The sequence below is a fragment of the Cnephaeus nilssonii genome, assembly GCF_951640355.1.
Source record: "Cnephaeus nilssonii genome assembly, chromosome: 10".
Taxonomy (NCBI): domain Eukaryota; kingdom Metazoa; phylum Chordata; class Mammalia; order Chiroptera; family Vespertilionidae; genus Cnephaeus; species Cnephaeus nilssonii.
This window is the reverse complement of record NC_137081.1, coordinates 32,222,320-32,240,189: the sequence shown is the minus strand read 5'-3', so window position 1 is coordinate 32,240,189 and position 17,870 is coordinate 32,222,320. Positions and strand designations below refer to the sequence as shown.

At 41.6% G+C, this 17,870-nt stretch overlaps 1 protein-coding gene across 5 annotated transcripts in view; it reads left to right on the top strand.

Moving 5' to 3' along the window:
* The first annotated feature begins 4,631 nt into the window (after positions 1-4,631).
* The window catches only part of USP40 (ubiquitin specific peptidase 40), a 73,697-nt gene continuing 60,458 nt past the window's right edge, over positions 4,632-17,870 (top strand). For all 5 annotated transcript variants that reach the window (XM_079782033.1, XM_079782031.1, XM_079782030.1 and 2 more), the window contains exons 1-6: positions 4,632-4,736; positions 5,718-5,934; positions 9,463-9,530; positions 10,656-10,769; positions 13,881-14,045; positions 15,726-15,872. In XM_079782033.1, coding sequence (XP_079638159.1) covers positions 5,736-5,934; positions 9,463-9,530; positions 10,656-10,769; positions 13,881-14,045; positions 15,726-15,872 — 693 coding nt within the window. In that variant the 5' untranslated portion in view covers positions 4,632-4,736; positions 5,718-5,735. The remainder of the gene's footprint in view (positions 4,737-5,717; positions 5,935-9,462; positions 9,531-10,655; positions 10,770-13,880; positions 14,046-15,725; positions 15,873-17,870) is intronic.

Here is a 17,870-nt window from a genome sequence, read left to right as displayed (position 1 = left end):
ACTGAACCCGGGACTCTTCAGTCTGTGGGCCAACGCTCTAACCATTGAGCAAACTATTCTTAACAGGAAAACATATCGTTCAGTATTTTCTTATGAGTAAATTATTGGCAATGACTGGTTTGGGGTTTTTTGTTTGTTTGTTTTTTGTTTTGATATTTGAACAGCAAGGATGAATTTAAAAAAAAAATCTGCACAATAAACTAAGCCAGACAGAAGAGTCCATGTTGTGTAATTTCACTATTGTATTTCTTTCCCCCCCCCTTTCTCTCTCTCTCTCTCTCTCTCTCTCTCTCTCTCTCTCTCTCTCTCTCTTTAAATGCTAATCACAATCCCTCTCAATAAATGTGATAATCCACTAATAACACATGACCTTTAGTTTAAAAGGTTCTTGTTTATAGCATTTGGGCACAGATTGCATAACAAATAGATTAAGTAACACAGCACAGATAAGGAAACAAAAATGCAAATAAAATTGCAAGTTTTTCAGGCCAGGGTCATGCTTTTTTACCTTTGCCAACCACTTGGGTCAAAATCCCAATTTTTGTAAGAGTAATCATGAACTCAAAAGTGTTGGCCCCAAATTATTACTGCTTGCAGGAGTGGGACCCATAGGCATCTGGGCGTCACTGTAGGGGTGGTGTGCTTATCTTTAATGCAGGAGGCCCTATGACTAAAGTTTTAGTGAAAAACATTTTTAGAAGGCTATTTAAAATTAAGTACAGTTTTGTATCCATCCATTGCCTGGGTCTCCTCTCCTGTCAACATGGCCATTCTTTCTTAAAAAAAAACAACACACTATTTTTATTGATTTCAGAGAGGAAGGGAGAGAGAGAGAGAGAGAGAGAGAGAGAGAGAGAGAGAGAGAGAGAGAGAGAGGAGAGAGAGAAACATCAACGACGAGAATCAGAAAGAATCATTGATTGGCTGCCTCCTGCATGCCCCCCACTATAGATTGAGCCCCAAACCTGGGCATGTGCCCTTGACCGGAATCAAACCTGGGAGCCTTCAGTCCACAGGCCGACGCTCTATCCACTGAGCCAAACTGGCGAGGACCACATGGCCATTCTTTAGCCCACCTCTGAAGCAAGCCATTTTATCTGTAGACATCCCAGATTTTTGGGAAGCTCTTTCTTATAATAACAACTCAAAAACTGCCCCCTATCCTAATTTATTTGTTCTGAATATATAGATTACATTCTAATAGCATTCCAATTTTACCACACTAGCTTCCAAGAGTTAATATATTCAAATCACGACTTTTGAGTTTCCTACCAGAGCTTTCCTCATCTCCCAGTTTGGCTCAGTAAATGCTATTTTCATCTACCTGGTGTTTCAAGTAAAACAATGTACAAGGCATCGCTCTCCCACAGCCCCTCCATTCAAGCTGAGTCAGTCGGGGTTCAATCAGAGAAGCAGAACCACCAACGCTACCCATAGTCAGGGATTTGTCATAGGGATTTGACTCATGTGGGAGCTGGTTGAACGGATCTCTATTAACAATCTTTGCCTCTGATGCTAGAATTTCAGGACATCAGGGTGGGTCTTCTGGAAGGGACCAATAAGCTTGGACCCACAGGAATGAACTTGGATCTACAAGAAGGGACTAGAACCTTGGAGTGTTCTTACTACCTCCAACCTTGATGACGTGGGGGTCCTGAAGGACAAGCTGGTGCTCTTCCTCACGGAGCTAAACACACACCTAGCCCAGGTGTGGGAGAAGCTGAAGGAGGAGCCAGGGCACGGAAGGGCAGGTGCAGGTCCAACTGCTACTTCATGCCAATGAGGTGAGTCTGCAGGTAGGTGACAACATGTATGAGCTACAGAAGTGCCTGTCCCACACTTCTGCATGTAAGAAAACAAACATTGCTCCTCAATTTCAGGTAAAAATGTCTCTGTGACTAACCCTAATCAGAAATAGGAAGGGAGCTCTAACCAGTGTGGCTCAGTGGATAGAGCGTCGGCCTGCGGACTGAAGGGTCCCGGGTTCGATTCCGGCCAAAGGCATGTACCTTGGTTGCGGGCACATCCCCAGTAGGGGGTGTGCAGGAGGCAGCTGATGGATGTTTCTCTCTCATCCATGTTTCTAGCTCTCTCTCCCCCTCTCCCTTCCTCTCTGTAAAAAAATCAATAAAATATATTTAAAAAAAAAAAAAGAAGAAAAGAAATAGGAAGGGAATTCTGGGAAACAAAATTCAGCTTAGCCCATTGATACATTACAAAGCCGCCACATGACCAAGTCCCGTCCTATCTCCAAAGGAGATCTCACATCTGCTCTGCTCTCTAGTGCCTGGACATCATTCCACCATCGTCTCTTACTTGAACTCCAAGAACTGCATCAAAAATTAGTTTTTCCACTTTCATTTTTGCCCTGCAGACAGAAGCCAGAGGGGTTTGTTCAAACATCAATCACTATGCGATCTTTTGTGTAATACCATTGAATGGCTTCCCACTGCAATTAGAAAACATCCTCGCCTTGGCCAAAAGGTGGGTGAGTCCACCTCTTTAACCAGTCTCCATTTGCTTTCTCCACTCATTCAAGGCCTCCTTTCTACATCTGGAACAGGACAGTTTCCCACCTCAGGACCTATGTATTTGCTGTTCTCTCAGCCTGGAGGGGTCTTTCCTGAGCTCTTCCTGTGCCTCCTCATTAGGAAGTTCTCCTTTAAGAAGTCTGATCTTAGGCCAATATCAGAAATAGCCCCCCATCCTTGCCATTTACTGTCACATTCTTCTGTTATTTCCCTCAAATTACTTATCACTACAGCTATCATGTATCTTTTTTCTTAGTTTCCTCCATTATAAAGTGAGCTCCATGAATTTAGGGGCCTTTATCAGTCAGATTAATATTAAAATTTCTAGCCCTGTGCCTGCCACTTAGTAAATGCTCATTAAATAAATAAAGGTGTTTACTAAATATTTATTAAAGATTGGATGAATGAATGAATGAATGAATGAATAAAAAAATAAAAAGCAACTCATTATGGCTCCCTGCCAGGGAACTGCTAAACCTCAGCCTGAGTGATTGATCCAACTTTCTCTGCCGGGACTGACCAGCAGACACTGAGGGACGGATGAATGGGTTACTCTGACCCATTTCTGTGAAAGAGAGGCTAAGGGGCTGCTTGGCAGGAGGCCCCAAAACGGCCCTGATTGCCTGCCTCCTTAGGCTTTTATTGTAACAACAGCTTGAACTAAAATTAACCTCTAGATATAATCAGCAGGGTAAGCATCCTTGAGAAAGCACATTCTTCTACAAGGTCGGGTCTAAAGACTAACCATAGAGATTCCAGCAAAATACCCCGGGGTCTCGGACTTGTTTGGAAAAGTCAAGGCAGGGGCTGCTTGCTGCCTTCAGCAAGGTTCCCCTAGAGGCCCCGACCTTTCGGAGAATCCTCCTTACAGACTTTCCAACCAAGTCCCGTGTTTCCCCAGACTTCTCTGGTCTTTTTCTTTTGCAGAGCAGGTTTTTCATCACCTGCTGACCAGTCTGGCTCCTCGTAGTCCATGTCATGATCACTTTTTGGAATTTCCAGGGCAGATGCACTCATTTCAGAGACATCTCAGCCTCCATGCCAACAATCGTTCTGGTTTTAACAGCCCGTGTCCTGGTGGAGCTAACTTTCGGTGCTCATTCTTGATCAGGGAATGGAATTTCGCGGAATATCTACAATTTGGAAGAGGGGAATGAAGCACAGCTGGTAAAAGAGAAGCAACGTGCAGAAGGGAAGCAATAGAATAGTATGCCAAGGGCCAGGGAGGAGAGTCTTGAAGTCAAGAGGCAATGTGGCCAAGTGAAGACTAATGAGAACTGAGAACAGACTTTTCCCACTGCAGTTTCCTAGACCTTTGACCTCGTAGCTGGTGCGCTGCCTTCAGGTCTTTCCCTACCAACACTTCTGAACACTCCAGCTACAGGAGTCTCCCTCAAGTATTCCATCTACAAATCTCTTAGTCTGGCATTCACTAGGACCCCTGCCTTGCAGCTATTCTCAATTTCTCCAGCTTTTAGCTGAAGTCCAGAGGATTTTCTCCCTGTCTCCCTCATTCATTCCAAGATGGAAGCTGGATTGGATTGGGGAGATGCCAGAAGTAGGGCCTACATACATAAGCTACTGAAACAGTCCGCTAAAGGTATTCAAGTCAGCAAGAGAGGATAATTTTGAGATATTTTTAGTGTATTCTTGTGAATGCTATTTAGAGTTGGTGCAGACAAAACAAACATTGAGGTTATCATAAAGGTTCAAGGCTACGTGGTACATTTTTTACTAGAGATACACTAGAAAATGTCTTTGAAAGTGCATAGCCAAGCTGAAGCCTTACACAAATGTTTCCATTGTTTAGGTAATTTGGGAATTAGCCATTACAAAAGACAAGTGATCTTTGGGTACTCCACCGCAACTAGTGCGGATTGCCAACAGCAATAAGTATAAACTTTAAGGTGCGATTGAATGAGCGGCCACCTGACCGATAGGACCCGCGGACCCGGGAACCGCGAAACTGACCGGGAAAGCGAGCGCTCCCCTCCCACCCGACTCCCAAACTCCCGGGACCAAAGGACTACATTGCCCATAAGGCCGGAGCTCCCGCGGGGCATCCTGGGTCGCGTAGTCCGAGTTCCATAAATTGCTCACGCTGGAAGCTGCCGGAGACACGCCTGCGCCGACATGGCGGTGCCCACTTGGGGCGCGTCTGTTCGCTACGGGTTTTGGCCGGGGCGGGGGTCTGGGCTTTAGGCAGTAAGTGGAGCTGGCGGCCGGGGTTCTGCGGAGGGACCTGGGAGGCATAGGGACCGTGTGGGCGGCACGGCCTGAGGAGGGAGAGGCGAGGGACTTCCGGGCCGGCCCGGGGACGCGGGGTTCTGGCGTCGGGTCAGTGGTCCTCCTCGCGCCCCCGGGCCCAGGGGTGACTGGGAGGGCTTGAGGGCCCGGCCTAGGCCAGGAGTGGGAGCGACAGGAGTCCAGGCCACGAGCTCGAGGTCAGACTTTCGAGTTCCATTTCTTGTGCTTTTCTTTTGAGGAAAGCTTTGAAAAGGAAAATAATTGCATTTCAGCGTTTCCTGTCACTTCGGAAAGGTGCAAGGAGCTTTGCATTTCTCATTTCCATGCGGCCCTCCGTCGCGCCGCACTCAAGTGAGACCCTGAGCGAGTGGCCTGGATCCCTGGGGCTAATGTCAGGATCGCTGGATGCAGACTAGGCGGCCTTTTGCTCAGTAATTTTAATGGTCGTGAACTCCTCGCGACTCTCCAGCTTTGGGGCCGTGCACTTAGCTGCGGCAAAGGGTAATTAGTTCCATTTAATTCATTTCAGTGTCATAATCTGGTACAAGGAGTGTGAGAAGCAGAGATTTTAGGAAGTGATTGACCGTCCCAGGCCCTTGTCAGCTCTCAGGATCTAGGCTTGCTTTGCGTTCGCCACCCCAGCAGTAGGTTAGATGTGGCGATGGGTATTATTTCTGCTTTCATTAGTGATGCCAGTATACCTTTTTAAAAACAGCTGTGGTGCGTTGTGAGCCAAACCCTGTGCACTAAGTGCTTTTAATTGTCATTTGATTGTTTAAATGACCATGTCTGATAGGTGGTATCTCATTTTACATACAAGGTTAAGTAACTTGCCCAGGGAAGACTTAAAAACAGAGACTCCCAAGAATAATATAGGGTGATGGGGAGAAAGTTCGTTGTAAAAATAAAAGCATTTTTAACATGTCATCTTTTTTAAAGGTGATATTTAGTTTCACAATGTTTGGGGACCTATTTGAAGAGGATTATTCCAGTGTATCAAATAATCAGTATGGAAAAGGAAAAAAATTAAAGGCCAAACCATTGGAGCCACCTGCTCCTAGAGAATTTACTAATTTAAGCGGAATCAGAAATCAGGGTGGAACTTGTTACCTCAATTCCCTTCTTCAGACTCTTCATTTTACACCTGAATTCAGAGGTATGCTATTATTACATGCATTTGCTTAGTAGCCTGTATGTAATTATGCAAGATCACAAAGAGACAAAGTATCTTAAAGGTGTATTCTACAGCATGTGTTTATTGTTAATGTAACATACAAAATGGTAATGTGAAGCTTAAGTTATCTTAAGTATATTCTATGTAATCACTGTAATATTTAGTAACAAAATGGCAATATTTCTTTTCTAATTCTTATAATTTAAAAGACAACATAAAGACAATTTTGTCATGAGTACTGACCTTCATTATTGTTACACTATTGGTATTTTTGAGTTTTAAAATTTCTCCAAAGTAATAAACACATAAGCCAGAGTTACCCAAAGCAATTATATCATTTGGAATGGGGAGGGTGTCACATTATTTAAACAGTTCGTAATCATTTATCTGCAGTTCTGCAATTCATAAAACTCTGACAACCTAATATGATCTAAATTTGTTTGAGTGTTAGAACCTGACCTGATGTGAAACCTTTTATAGTATAGTTATCTCACTTGGGTGAATATTCATTCATTTGTTACAGGAATATTAATTTTGATTAACAGATACTGTTTGTCCCAGACCCTGCTGAGGATTTAAAGTTAACATAATGTTAACCTTTTCTTCATATTACCTTTCTAAAATCTGGAAATAGTGAATTTCAAAAACCCAAGCATGACATTAGACAAAGGGATTGTGTGCAAGGAACAGAAACCCACTCAAATTAACTAAATTTCAAAAGGAATTTATTGTAAGAATGTAAGGAAATATCCCAGAAATGACCTACAGGAAGCCAGTCTGACCTTATCAGGCCCTAATTTCTTGCTCCTGTTTCTCTCTACATGTTTATCCCATTCCCATCTCTGCAAACTAGCTTCCTCTACAGGAGTCTTCATCTCCATGTTGTCTTGTTTTCATTGTGAACGTTCTTTTGCCTGCACATGGCCCTGATTGGGGCCCCCAGCTCTATGTGGTTTTGTAGCTTAGCTCTCCACAGTGTCTCTGTATTCTGAGGACAGACAACGTGGTTCATCCTGTGTCGACTGCCCCATTCCCCTTACCACCAATGCACATTTATCAAATCCTTGTGACATTCTCTGTTGCTTCTGAGCTTAAAGACTTCCTCCCTCCAGAGATTTGGTAAATATTTACCATGTCCCCTTCCCAGGGCCATTCTAGTGGATTGGACTGCATGTGGGATTTAAGAGTGGGGCCTCTTGTTCTTGATTCCATCCCCTCCATAAAAATATCTCCCTGATGCATTCAGTAATTCCACCATAAGAAATTTTCTGTCTCAATAAGCAGATCCCTAGAGGGGGTTAGAACTTTTCCAAGTTTTAATATTGTTGAAGTTTAAGGGCAACCTAAAGTAGAAAAGTAGCCTTAAAAAGATACTGAGGCAGGTGTTTGGGGTGGAGCAGGTCATGACGAGTACCACTAAGCAAGAATAGGGCTGAGAGTCCCAGGACATCTTCTCTAGCAAAGGAGATCACCAGCCAAGCACATGGGTTGATATCTTAGTGGGGATTGTGAACTCCTTGTAAGGCTTGGCATGAATCCCAATGCTTATTGAAGGAGAAGTATAATTGGGAAAGAGTAAGGACTGGGGGAGAAGAGTGTTGGAGCTTCTTGGAATCATATTTTATGGAGTTAGGCTAGATTGGGTTCCACTGTACTCCCAGTTTAGTGTAGCTGAGAGTAGTGGGAGATGATTGTAAAAGTCCTTGTAGTTCATTTTTTCCCAGTTCCTCCCAGGAATTCTGGAGGAGTATAACATTCATAATAGTAATCACTAGGTAGCACTGGTTGCCAGTGGGGGACAACACCCATCCCATCCCTTCTCTCCCTGGAGTATATCTAAGTTCCCAGTAGGAGTTCCTATCTAGGTTTGAATACAGACTTCCCAAAAGATTCATATATTCCCTCACTGGGTGGCATAGCTATATGTTGTATTATTTTAAAAACTAGAAGCCCAGTGCACGAATTCATGCACCAGTGGGGTCCCTCGGCCTGGCCTGTGTGATGGGGCCGAAACTGGCTCTCCAATATCCCTCGAGGGATCCTGGATTGCAAGAGGATGCAGGCCAGGCCAAGGGATCCCACCAGTGCATGATTGGGGCTGGGGAGGGAACGCGGGAGGGCTCCAGGGTGTGTCTGGCCTGTGTCACTCAGTCCCGATCGACTGGATCCCAACAGCAAGCTAACCTACCAGTCGAGGCATCTGCCCCCTGGTGTTCAGTGCACGTCATAGCAACTGGTTGACCAGTCTACTGTCTGCCCCCTGGTGGTCAGTGCACATCATAGCGAGTGGTTGAGTGGCCTTAGCATATCATTAGCGTATTATGCTTTGATTGGTTGAACGGACGAACAGACACTTAGCATATTAGGCTTTTATTATATAGGATTCTGGTGAGTGGCATTGAGCTACCAACTTATTTTTCCAGCTAAGCCCACTACCATCTGTTATCACTCTCAACCTAGGATAGATATTTACATACCCCTAAAAGGAAGGGCAAGGTCAGAGTTAAAGGTGGTCCTTCTCAGGAAAGGATGGCTTGCTGTTGATCATATGCAAAACTATTATTTGTTATATTTCCTGATACTCTTTAGGTAGCTCTAGGGACCTACTGACTGTGGCCATCACAGATTTCTAATGTTTCTGCTTAGTTTTATATGAATAGTTTTCCTTTTCTAGATCTTTCATGCTGAAACCTTAGCATGCCCTTTATAGTCAACTAGAGGCCTGGTGCACAAATTTGTGCACTGGTGGGGTCTGGCTGGCCTGCCTTGATGGGGGCCCATCGGGCTGGGCTGGAGGGGCAGAGGGGCTGTGGGTGATTGGCTGGCTGGCCCCACCCCTAATCAGGATGTTGGGGGCCAGCCAGGGGCAAGGGCCCTGGGCAGTTGGCCAGCTGGCCTCACCCCCGGTCAGGGTGTTGGGGGCCCATCAGGGGCCGGGCTGGCCAGGGGTGGTGGGCTGATCAGGGCCCAGATCAGGCTGGTTGGCTGCCGCAGTGCATGTCATAGCCACTGGTTGTTCCGTCATTCCAGTCTCTGGACTTTTCTACCTAGTAAAAGAGTAATATGCTAATTGACCGTACCTTTGCGACACCCACCAGCCAATCAGGAGCGAGTATGCAAATCAACCCAACAAAGATGGCGGGTTAATTTGCATACACAGGTGCCAATCGGCTAGGGGCAGGGCGGGGCAGGACACAAGTGTTCCGCACCACCCCAGCCGCTCTGGGCCACTGGGCTGGAGTGGAAAGGCAGCTCCGGCCAGAGCGAAGGTGCTGCCGGCAGCCAGGGGAAAGAAGGTCCATTCTTGCACGAATCTTCGTGCATCAGGCCTCTAGTATATATATAGATGGTTAAAAATAATGTTACTAGAATGTAAAATGTGTAGAGTAAGGGTGTAAACATTGCTGCAATCATATTGTTGAATTGTTAACTGATTTTATTTATTGGTGGCCTTGGTTTTCTAAAATGAAATAATGTCATTTACATCTCTGATTCTACTTTTTTGTCTAGAAGCTTTATTTTCTCTTGGCCCAGAAGAGCTTGGTTCTTTAGAGGAAAAGGATAATCCTGATGCAAAGGTATTAAATCTATGATTTACAGGGGTTGTTGCTGTTTTAGAGTATTGAGGGAGTGTTTTTTTAAGGAAGGAATTAATTTCTTATAGAAATCGATAATTTTATTAATTAATTACCAAATATGATTATTATTTTCAGAAAGTGACTTGGCTTATACCCTACTGACAATGGAACAATTTGTCAAATGTAATGTCGTTGCTGCTGCGGCTACTGTGTTTATTCTTTCTTCTGGTGAAGGAAATATTTGCAAATGGCCCACACTAGCCTAACAGAAACTCTACATAATGCACTTATTTGTATTAACAACAAATAAGACCAGTATTCATTCAGTTTGGTATTCTGGAAATAAATTGAATGAGGAATTGGTTTATCATAAGTGCAGATCTAATGATGTTTCTCCCCTGCTTAAACATCATTCAGAAGTTTGTTGCTTTCAGGCTAAAATCAGTACTTCTTACAAGAAGTCTTTTGTGATCCAGCCCAGTGCTTCTCAGGCCACCTGTGCAGCAAAGGGCCAGTTTTTGTGTATTTTTAAAAATTCCCAATCTGTTGCAGATTATACTTCTGTGGGATATAATAAAGATGTCATGACAATGTCAAATTGCAATAAAAGTTTCTAAAGGCTGATTCTCACTTTAGATGCTTAAATTTGGTCTGCAAACTAGGCTCTTACCAGCATTTCCTGTCAGCCTGGCCCTCTCCACCCCAAATAAGACAGGAACAGGCTTGGAACCCACAGGAAGAAAGGAAGGCAGGGTGCAGCCCGTCTATGACTGGAAAATTCCTCATGAGAGTATGTCTGTATCTGAGGCATTTTAGAGAAAGAATGAAGTATTGTATTAGAGACTTAAATTACTATCCGTCTGTAATCAATGAGGTAGTTTTTTAAGGCCTCTTTGGGTTATAGTATTGACCTGAACTATGTCCAGGTAGAAAACACCAGCTAGCTGAAACACTTTGGATTGAATTTTTGAAGAAAAATGATTACCCTTTGTAATAAGATTTGTAAACTTTCTTCTGGGTGAACTGAGTGAACTAGGAGATGTAATAAAATTAGTATGCAGTTCTTTTAAAAAGCCCAAACCACATTGAAAAGACTTATTTAGAAATGCATTTGTTCTCATTCAGGTTCGAATCATACCTTTACAGTTACAGCGGTTGTTTGCTCAGCTCCTGCTCTTAGACCAGGAAGCAGCCTCCACAGCAGACCTCACTGACAGCTTTGGATGGACGAGCAATGAGGTACGGAGATCAGCTTCTCTGAGAAACATTGCCGGCAATGAAGACTAAACACTGGGTTAATGTTATCTAACTTATTTAATTTTGTTTTAGGATCTCAAGATACTATTTAAATATTTACTTCTCTTGTGTTAAATAATTACAAGCCAGAAATACATTTTTGGACACTTGTTTGCAGGATTTTATGAACAGTTGTGATTTGGGGGTGGGGAGAGGGTTGTGGATACAGAGAGAAGTATAGGAGCTGATTTTTACAATTTATATCCTGAGAATCTTTATATGGACTAGTTGAGGTAGAACACCTATTATAAAGTGATTACCATTTATATAGCAAACTGTTTGATCAGTTTAAAAAGCCACCTAGCAATAATTCTGTCTGCCTCTGTGACATGCTCTTGATTTTGAATCTGAGTGTTCTGATTTGAACATATGCTTCAAGCAAAACTGTAAAATCATCCTTGGCAGGTCTTTTCACTTTCCTTTCCCGGCCTTTCTCCTGACTCTCTTCATTGTCTTCCTGTGTCCTAGTGCAGTAGTCGGCAAACCGAGGTTCACGAGCCACATGTGGCTCTTTGGCCCCTTGAGTGTGGCTCTTCCACAAAATACCACACGCGGGCGCACACATACAGTGCAATTGAAACTTCGTGACCCATGCGCAGAAGTCGGTTTTCGGCCTGGGCGAGTCTATTTTGAAGAAGTGGTTCTAACGCCGAGCCACACTCAAGGGGCCAAAGAGCCGCATGTGGCTCGCGAGCTGCGGTTTGTCGACCACTGTCCTAGTGTAAGACTTTCCTTCCTTGTTCTCTTTGTGTCCCTAAGGGTATTGCACTGTGTACAAACACAAAACATTTGACAGCAACAAGTAAAGGTGCTTGTTGTCAATAAGCTGTTAGCTGTATAAAATGAAACCAAGTCTATGTGGGTTTTTTAATGAAATAGATGGGTTTTTGCAAAGACACAGGTATGGGAGACTATCACAGAATGTAAAGAGGCAATGATCAGAATAATGTTATGTTGCCTTCAACAATAAACTCTGAACTGTGGTCGTCTTCTAACAGGAACACTCCTTAACTAGGCGATACTATGAGGTCAAAGAGGTAGGGCTTGAACTTGGAAGTAAATGGGGTTTTACTAAACAGTATGTCCGGGTGAGGCCGTGCGCCCCTGGATCCGGGTGAGGCTGGGTCCCGGGTCCGGGTGAGGCCGTGCGCCCCTGGATCCGGGTGAGGCTGGGTCCCGGGTCCGGGTGAGGCCACGCCCCTGGGTCCAGGTGAGGCTGGATCCCGGGACCGGGTGAGGCCACACACACCTGGGTCCGGTTGAGGCCACGTGCCCCTGGGTCTGGGTGAAGCTGGATCCCGGGTCCGGGTGAGGCCGTGTGCCCCTGGATCCGGGTGAGGCTGGGTCCCGGGTCCGGGTGAGGCCGTGCGCCCCTGGATCCGGGTGAAGCTGGGTCCCGGGTCCGGGTGAGGCCACGTCCCTGCGTCCGGGCGAGACCAAACCAGAGGGAGTCGGACCTGCATTAACACCATTTGTCCACCATCCAGAGCTGAAAAGTCAGTGCCGACACGTACACATAAGGAACTGGTAGACATTGAAATTGGGTCTCAAGAGAACTGTTGGTCCAGAAAGAAACTTACTACAGACTGATTCATTTGCCTGTCAGCATAACTATTGTTGCCCGTCTCACATTCGGTTCTTATAGGTGTATTTCTGGTGACACATGATCTCGCTCATGTCGGGCCTCAGAGGGAGGGTAGGAGAGGGTGGGGGTCGGGGGGAGAGGTCAGCCAAGGGACTTGTGTGCATGCATACGAGCCTAACCAATGGTTAAGGACAACAGGGGTGTGGGGGCATCCGTGGGGAGGGGTGGGGGATGGGAATGGGGGGATGGGGACAAATATGTGACACCTTAATCAATAAAGAAATTAAAAAAAAAATTTCTAGTGAAGGGCAGGTGCTTAGGGGTAATTTCTTGTTTTAAAAATAACTGCTTTATTGAGATATAATTTACACGCCATAAATTTACTCTTTTAGAGGGTACAATTCAGTGGTTTGTTTAGTATGTTCACAGAGTTGTACAACCATCACTACAATTAATTTTAGAACCTTTTCCCCACTCCATACCCATTAGCAGTCCCCCTCCCCCAATCCCTGTCTCCTCACCCCCTGGCAACCACTAATCTGCTTTCTATCCCTGTGCACTTGCCTATTTCTGCACATTTCACAGAAACGGAATCATATAGTAATGTATTGGCACTTCATTCCTTTTTATTGCCACGTAATATTCTATGTCATGGATATGCAATGTGTTTGTTTTTTAAATCTAGTCATCAATTGATGGATTTCCATTTGTTTTGGATAATGAGCTTCCACTAATTTATTAGTATCATACTTCTTAAAGCTGTGAAAACCTTATTTACTTCTAAATAAAATCTTGCAGGAAACCCTGTAGGACTGGACTTGCAGTGGCAGACAGGGTCTCTGAGACACTTCTGGCAAACTTAGGATTGTTCAGAAATAGCTTGAAAACTTCTGCAAGCTTTCTGTCCCAGCAGATACTGAAGAAATTTGTCTCTAGTGTCTTGTGTGTTAAAAAAGAAAAGTGAAAAAGATCCTGAGTCCCTCATCTTGCTTCAGCTTCTATCCACTTTGTCAGCTTCTCTTCACACGAACTCTAAATTTGTCTTCCTTCACTGCCTCTACTTCTGCACCTTCAATTTGTTCCTCTTCCTCCTTTCTTGTGAAAGTCACTCATGACATCCATGTGCCAATTCCAGGAGACACCTCTCTGCTCTCAGCAGGCTCTTAGTAGCACTCACCGCCCCTCTGTAAAGCACCAGCCTCTGTGCTTGCTGTGACCTCACTTTCCTGGTTCTCCACTCCTGCTGCTCTGCCTGTTCATATTTTGTTTTGTAATAAAACTGAAAATAGGTGGTGGTCTCTTAACCTGTTCTCAGCTCGTTTAGATTAGTCATCCTTATGTTTGATCGAGGTTTACCTTTAGATTTGATAAATCTTGTGGGTGTTTTTTTTTAAACTAATATCACTTTAAAAATCTGTTTTTAAAAATGTGAAGCACAAAATCACATTTAAAAGTTACCTGTTTTATAGGAAATGAGGCAACATGATGTGCAGGAACTGAATCGAATTCTCTTTAGTGCTTTGGAAACTTCTTTAGTTGGGACCTCCGGCCATGACCTCATCAATCGTCTATATCATGGGACCATTGTTAACCAGATTGTTTGTAAAGAATGTAAGAATGTCAGTGAAAAGCAGGTGAATATGCAAGAGTGTTTTAGTAATAAGTTATATTGTTAAGAATAATTCATACTGTTAAATCTATGACCTGTGGTACCATGTGAGGATTAACTATTTATTTCTGGAAATCACTTTATTGGGGTTTTTTCTTTTACTCTAGCTCCTCCTAAGTCATAAGTTTATAATCCAGATTTCTCCATGTAAACTGAAAGAAGCAAATATCGTAAAACATCGTTTTAATGTTTTATTCCTTATTCTGATAGTTAGAAAATAGAGTTGGGAGATGTTTGCCAGTAGAGATCTGTGGCCAAGGAAAGTGACTTCATCATGGATGTTGGTGGAATATTATCAAGTTAATTAGGGAAGTAATAAAAATAGGGTATTGACAAATATCTGTAATTAAATATTGGATTTAGTTTATTAATGTCTTTAAGAAAGTTCTTTGTACATGTATGCTTATATTTAAATGTTATATGTTTAAAATATATATTTATTATACATAATCATATATAAAGCCATTATAATAATGTTTAATCCAGTATAACCTATAATACTTGGTCATGACATAAATTGTCCATTCAATATAATTGGAAATTTGCTCATGTAAATATAATAATCTCCATTTACTCTACCTATCTTCGACAGCAAATGATTTCATCTGAACAGCTGTCCTTTAATAAAAATATTTTGTTATGGCAAGAGTTATAGAAAGTTTCTGTATTTGATGGTATGAGTAAAAAATTAAATGCCATTTTCTAATTGTTGCATTAATTGCTTTTTTTGGCACAGATATTTTCTTCTCTTTTCTATTTCTTTATGAGCATTGGGGATAAAAGATACTTTTTGATTCTTTTTGTCTGTGCTAATAGGTTTGGCCAGCCTAATTTGGAAATATTAAGATGTTGTGTGTCTTTGAATTACTGTATGATTTATCTATAATAGTAATTCACAAACTAATTTCATACTATTTTGTATATTAAGGCACATGATAAATTACAGAAATTAACTTTTCACATACATATATTATAGACCATATCTAAATGTTACTTTTATTACTTTAGATTTCTACCATGAACTTAATACTGTTATTTTATAGTCCCAATAATGCCTTTAATGCTATTAAAACTAAATACTCTATAAACTTGTCAGATTTTCTAAGTTTTTATTACTAAAAACATGTTGTAATTAAAATGTAGTTACAGTATAATTTATAGACTCCCATTTTGTAAAATATCCTCTTAATTTTCATAAAAATAGAATACCTTTTTATCTTGGCTCAAAATTTTGTTTTTCTTATAACTTCTTTAGTATGTGTTAAACCAGCCCTGGCAGAAGCAGATGAGTAAGCATAATTTCCATTTGAGTATTCAGCCCTCCCTTTGCTGCTCTAGTCTAGGGACTCAACACTAATCAGCCCTGCATGTACACACTTCCCAATTCAGATGTATATTCGTCATTTGTCTTAACTCCTGATAAAATAGGTTTTATTGTATCTACAATGATTTTAAGCTCAGTTATAGTTTTAGAAAAGATAATTTGGTTATGAATTTCACAGTATATGATTAGGAGATCTATACCTTGATATGTACAGTATTTTAGGAAAAATAGATCTGATTATTTTCATTATGTGTATGAGTTGGTGATGTATATGTGAACTGTGAAATTGTTTTTTAATTTTTATGTTTATGTGTATTTTAGGAAGACTTCTTAGATCTAACAGTAGCAGTCAAAAACGTAACAAGTCTGGAAGATGCACTCTGGAACATGTATGTAGAAGAGGAAGTTTTTGACTGTGACAACTTATACCACTGTGGAACTTGTGACCGGCTGGTGAAAGCAGCAAAGGTAAAGACAGACACTGCCTTTTCTTAGGTTGCCCATTTAGTACTTTAGCAAGAAGGTCTATCAAGTGAAGTCAGCTTGTTTGAAACAGTGTAGAAGATATACATGAAGCTGTTAATACTAAGGATCGAAAACTCATTTACATATATATATATCTGTATTTTAATTTTTATAGTAAAGGCTTTTTTTAAGCTTTCAACTCAATAGTTTTCTCAGCTTCTTTTTTTCCCAGGAAAAAATTTATTTGTACCTCAGTGTTTCTTAAATATACCTTTTGGTGATAAACTCCTCACCATCACGGCTTTTTGCAAATTATCATTACAAAGAAGGCAATATGTTTTTATTTCTGCCAACCAAGGCGCTTGTTGAGCTTTTCTTTCTTTGTCTACTACTATGAAAATAGATGGCTTTCTTCACTTTCTGCATAGGCAGTTATTTTACAGTTTCAATATATGCAATATCCCCTTCCCGACTCCAGCAGACCTAATATGCCCTAATTAAAGGGCTTGACAGTACTTCTGGGTTTCTTTTTGTACAGCAAAGCAAAATACAGGATGAAAGGAGGGCAGGATGTAAGCAATGATTTTTTTTCTGCAATGTGGCATCAACTCTGCTGCTGCCATTGTTATCCACAGTGGTCGGTATTCCACTGCTGGTGGGTGGTGTCATAGCTCTTTCTAGCATGATGAACTGGAGCTCGAGTCACTCGTTCGTTATTGAGCACTCACTGAAAGAACAACCACGAAAGACATATCTTTGCAGTTACTCTGTTATGACAACGAGATAACACTATTCCTACAGCTGACAATGACTGACTATTCTAACAAAGAAAATGAGGAATGATTTAGATAACACACGATATTGATTTGGATCCTGGTCATTGTAGGTGAAAATGTAATAAAAACAATAAACTCACGCCTGTAGCTTTCACAATAGGATTTGAACCAGGGTAAATATTATACTGTTTAATACATACTTTTATCCAGCCTTTACTCCTTTAGGAAACCTAAATAGAGAGGTTTATTGTTTTCTTAATTTAGTTTGTATCTCATCTTTGGCGTTACGACTACAATCTAATTAAATAAATATAAAATTTAGAGGATAAAAAGTTTTGAAAGATACTTAAATACATTTTTAGTTTTAGTTGGGCTTAATTTGCACATTAGTAAAATAAAAACCTTTTGCTAAACAAAAGCAGTTCTTTTATGCATCTTGTATATCATTGGTTTAATTCTTTTTCAGTGGAAATATTTTGATCTTGATATTTTTTTAAAAATATGTTTTTATTGATTTCAGAGAGGAAGGGAGAGAGAGAGAGAGGATAGAAACACCAGTGTGAGAGAGAATCATTGATCGGCTGCCTCCTGTACGCCCCCTACTGGGGATGGAGCCCACAACCCGGGCATGTGCCCTGACTGGGAATTGAACCATGACTTTCTGGTTCATGGATTGCCATTCAACCACTGAGCCACATCAGTTGAGCTTATCTTGATACTTTTAAAATTACATTCTGTTGTAGTTGCATTAGATTTATTGCATTTTAAATTTAGGTTTAGTTGTACTACCTAAGTTAATGCAGATTTTCTTATTTTGAGCAGTCTTTCTTTTCTCAGCCACATTGTAGTTGAGTTAGTTTTTTAGACTTATTTGAAAATCTACCATGTGGTTAAATTGCTGTTTTATCATTTAACTTTTTTTTATTATCTACTTGATTTTTAGGATTGTTTTACAATATATTTTTAGGAATGTTAAATATTTATGATTTTAGATAATTTTATATATGAGGAAGGATGTTTTGCCCCCCTTATATGCCATTAGAGTAAGGGAGTTGGGAAAAGCTGATGACTTTTTTAAAAAAATTGATTTTAGGGAAAGAGAGAGAAACATCAGTTTGTTGTTCCACATATTTATGCATTCATTGCTTGCCTCTTGTATGTGCCCTGATCAGAGACTGAACCCACAACCATGGCATATCAGGATGACATTCTAACCAAATGAGCT